The sequence below is a fragment of the Engraulis encrasicolus genome, chromosome 13 (assembly GCF_034702125.1).
Source record: "Engraulis encrasicolus isolate BLACKSEA-1 chromosome 13, IST_EnEncr_1.0, whole genome shotgun sequence".
In the NCBI taxonomy this organism is placed as follows: Eukaryota; Metazoa; Chordata; class Actinopteri; order Clupeiformes; family Engraulidae; genus Engraulis; species Engraulis encrasicolus.
Window position 1 is genome coordinate 42,356,119 of NC_085869.1, and position 4,389 is coordinate 42,360,507.

Genomic DNA, 4,389 nt, shown 5'->3' on the forward strand with positions numbered 1-4,389 from the left:
GGAGATCTTCGATTACTGCCACATAGTAAGGTGAAATTGCATTTTCTACTATGTTTTAACAGTTTGGCTCCATCATAAGGACCAGCAGGTGATAAAATGGTGGGTTTTTGGTCGAGACCTGTCACACTGTAAGCACTGCAGAAAGGAAAACATTGCAAAACATGACAAGGAATACACCCACCATTTAAACTGGTGAAATCATGTCAAAGATAGGAATTAACACTGTTTTTATAAAATCATCTCATCGGTTAATGTATTTAACTGTTAAGTGTTGTCTTTTGTTTTGTTTTTAGTCTTCCTCGACATTTGCTGCCATTTATTGTCCCCGTCCCAACTCTTTTGAGACATGTTGGATTTATCAAATTAGAAATGAGTACATATGTCCCCCAAAACAATATTTTTTCTCGGTTTTAACACTTAATATGTTGTCTTTTCACTATTCCCCATCTAATGAATAGATTGAATGTTTTGAAAATGATAGCATTTTGATTGTATTCACTGTTTACCAAACGTCCCAACTTCATCGGAGTTGGGGTTTGTATATATCAAAATAGTCAAATAATATTACTGATCTTCCAAACATGTGGTGATATAAAGTGACAAAACTGGTACAAAACTGTCAATAATCTACCCGAAACCATTTACACTGTCACTTACACTGTACAGGATAATTTTAAAAATCATTTCACTCAGTTTGGAGTTCTCTGCAGTTATGCCTTTTTGCTTTGGGCACTAAAATGCTTTAGAATTTGGAATCTTTGTTCTATAATTATGTCTACAGGATGTGTCCCTTACAGCACATGGTCAAACAACATGTTACAACACGTCAGGCAACCTTTAAAAGCTGTGTGGTCAAGATGCTCTGTGATCATTTTCGGCATTATAAAAGGTAATATTTGTCCTGAAGAAAGATATCATATCAGAATTTGGTTTAAGGTAATAGGTCCATTGTACCCAAGTCTGGAAAGAACCAATGTCTGTTGATGACTAATTCATGAACTATCTCGGCATACTCTGAACCGTGTGTTCATTGGTCCCCATTGTCACAATCCTATAATGCCACTAGTGGAAAGTTTCAGCTAGTGAAACGTCTGTTGATGCAAGCATTAAGTCTGTCTGTTTGTCTGTATGTCAAGTGACGTAGTGCAAGCAAAATATGATTTTAGTGGAGTAGAATGAATAGATTGTGTTGATTGTGTTGTGTGTTGTGGAACTGTGTGTGGAACAGACAGAGCGACCAGACACAGCGTGAGCGTTCCCTTCTTCTGTCTCAAATGTTCCGATTTAAATAATAACTGAGACAAAGTCATTTTTAAAAACACTTTAAAATGATAAATAGCTAATCAAAATACAACAACAAACAAAACAAAAACAGTCATCCAACAAAGACATACACATACAAACTAACTTAGTCATATTCACCAGGTTACTGTGGCCAATGTTAAATGAAAAATACAGTACAGCAAATGAAAATAAATTAACACACGCACATATACACACACACACACACACACACACACACACACACACACACACACACACACACACACACACACACACACACACACACACACACACACACACACACACACACACACACACACACACACACACACACACACCAATATAAATTAAATCTTGAACTAAACATGTACACACCCATAAATATATAAAAACACAATGCAACAGACACATATCCATGAACACACTAACAAAAAAAAGCCTGCGTTTGAAAAAATTCAGTCAAGGTACAAAAGATTGTTAGCATGTGGAATAAGTCTGACAAGACTGACCAAGTGATATTCAGAGTTCAAACCAACACATTTGGAATGGTTATACAGTTTCTATGCTTGTAATGTAAGTACAAGTACAGATACAAATACAGATACAAATACAAGTACAAGTGATGTGTTGTGCATAATTAATATAGCAAACAGTTCATACATTTGTAAAAAAGACATATTTAAAAAGTATAAATCTTTTCTGAATGCCCACATAAAAGCCTGTAAAGGCAAAAACAGTGTCAACATTATTCAATAAGCAACTTGCTAAAGTGCTATAATATATTCAATGATAGAAAACAGATACGATGGTAGAGAGGGGGAGTCTGAGCATTTTTTTTAAGTAGAAGAGAGAAGAGCTTCTCACTTCTCAGTGCTCGCCACACCTCTGGTGGGCAAAAAGGGTATAGTTTCTCGCCAGAGTTGTATGAAGTAGAAGTCAAAGTACTCTTACAGGTGTAATTTCAATACTAGTAGTATGATATTACATAGTTGACACACCATGAAGCATCTTACTCCTAGTGTTGCAATTACATCAGTAAGATACTTCTACTTCTACTTCATACAACTTTGTTTCTCGCACAACTCCATTTGTGACAGTGTAATTAGAGACTTATATACTTATCTTCATCTAAGACACACTCACCAGTGGAGTGCAATACTACACAACATCAGTGCCACCTGGTGCAAAACACAAAGGCACAATGCATAAGGCTGACACAGTCAGTGTTGACCATTTAAATACACAGCCTCAGCAAAATGAGTTGCCTGTGATGAACTACTACAGTAAGGCACACTTATATATTAGGTTGAGATGAAAATAATTTCCACATTTGAACCCCCGCCCCTCTCTCACACACACACACACACACACACACACACACACACACACACACACACACACACACACACACACACACACACACACACACACACACACACACAAATTCATAAAAACAAAACAATTAATGCATTAATGCATACGCTAGCCACTGCATAGCCTCTACTACTACTACTACAGAAAAGCATCTAAACACGCCCACTCACACAAATGTGGGTTTGAGGTCCTCATTGAAGTTGACCACTGGATGCGAGAGTGGGTGACAGAGGTCAAAGACGCCTCCATACTCGCTATCCGAGGTGTCTGAACTGGTGTCGGAACAAGAGGAAGAACCATAGGATCCCTGGTGGCACGACTCACAGTAAGGCCGGTGGTAGTAGCAATAGTCCTCCGAGCTAGTGTCCGAATCGGAGTCCGAACGCATGTAAGGGTTTTCCCGCCCTCTGACCACTGTGTCCATGTGGGGCTTACCAGTGACCTCGGTGTCCTGGTTATGCTTGCTCCTGTCCCCATCCATGTCAGGGATGGGGACGTCTTTGTCGGCATGTCCCGAGTAAGGCGTAATGGAGCATTTGCGAGAGGAAACGGTTGGCCCGTGGTGATGGTGATGATGCGATGACCTTCTTCTTATCCTTCTTCGTCTTCGCCGTCCCCAATAGGGTGACATGCCACCAACCCTCCCCTCCTGTCTGTGTTCTCCCTCCACCTCGTTTGTGCCTTGTTCATCATTAACCACAATGATCTCGGGGCAATTTTTGAGGTCCGTTGGCCCCCGGGTCTCATCCAGGGTATGGAGGGCAGTTCCCCGGCATTGTCTTGGGGGGCTGAGTGCCGTGCTTTGGGGGCTCGTCCGGGATGGATAGAAGGGCGGCCTGCGTTTTCGCATGGCGTAAGGGGAGATGCTGGGGTAGTGGAAGTAAAACGGGGACACAGGTGAACGTGGAGACAGCGGGGCGAGCTCGTCTGGGAGCTGATTGGTTGAGGGCCTCCGAGGGAGCCGATTGGGCGAAAATAAGGAAGTGGGGGAGACAAACGGGGTCCCACGAGCATCTACGCTCAGGTCCTGAAGGATCTCCTGCAACTGCTCACTGCTAACATATCCCTGCCAGCCACCCCCTCCGGTTGGCGGTAGCGACATCATGGTATCCCCCGATAACCTTCCGGAATCCTGTCTCATTGGACCAGAGAACTTGCGGGACAGAATGGCCGATCCAGGCACGTGATTGGGCTGAGGGACAGGACTAGTGGCTAGTGCCACCTGCGCTACATTATCTCCAGTGTTCAAAGCCACAGCGGGTTTGGCCTGCACATCCTCCGAGCACCTCCTCAAACTCAACCTCTCTGGTGCTGGACCTGCCCCTTTCCTCTGGTTACCATGGGAACCGATGGGGATTCCATCTGCCTGAGGAGGAGGTGGAAGAGGAGGAGGAGGAGGGGAGAGGGGCCTGCTCTGAGGACGACTTGGGGGTGGTGGTGGGGACAGAGGGTGACCCGAGGTGGTCGACACCCCCGCTCCAAAGCTTGGTGGCATGGGGGGAGGAGGCACGTACGGTGGAGGGGAGGCAGGTAGGGGCAAGGGCACAGACACTGGCAGAGTCAGTGGCATAGGCACGGAGCCACTGGGTGAAACCAGGGGCATGCCAGCAGAAGCCTGGCCCTCGAGGCCTGCCACATACGCCTCCATCTTGGGCAAGAGAGGTGGAGTGGAGGGTGTGTCGGGCTGCACCACTGTGGTCTGGGTGGAGCAGGAGTTGAGGTTGGTGTTGG

General features: G+C 44.5%; 1 protein-coding gene across 1 annotated transcript in view; it reads right to left on the reverse strand.

Annotated features, from left to right (window-relative positions):
• Positions 1-2,775: 2,775 nt before the first annotated feature.
• Positions 2,776-4,389, reverse strand: part of gpr156 (G protein-coupled receptor 156) — a 33,243-nt gene continuing 31,629 nt past the window's right edge. Inside the window, exon 10 of the mRNA XM_063214646.1 lies at positions 2,776-4,389. This exon is cut by the window's right edge and continues 115 nt beyond it. Coding sequence (XP_063070716.1) covers positions 2,825-4,389 — 1,565 coding nt within the window. The 3' untranslated portion in view covers positions 2,776-2,824.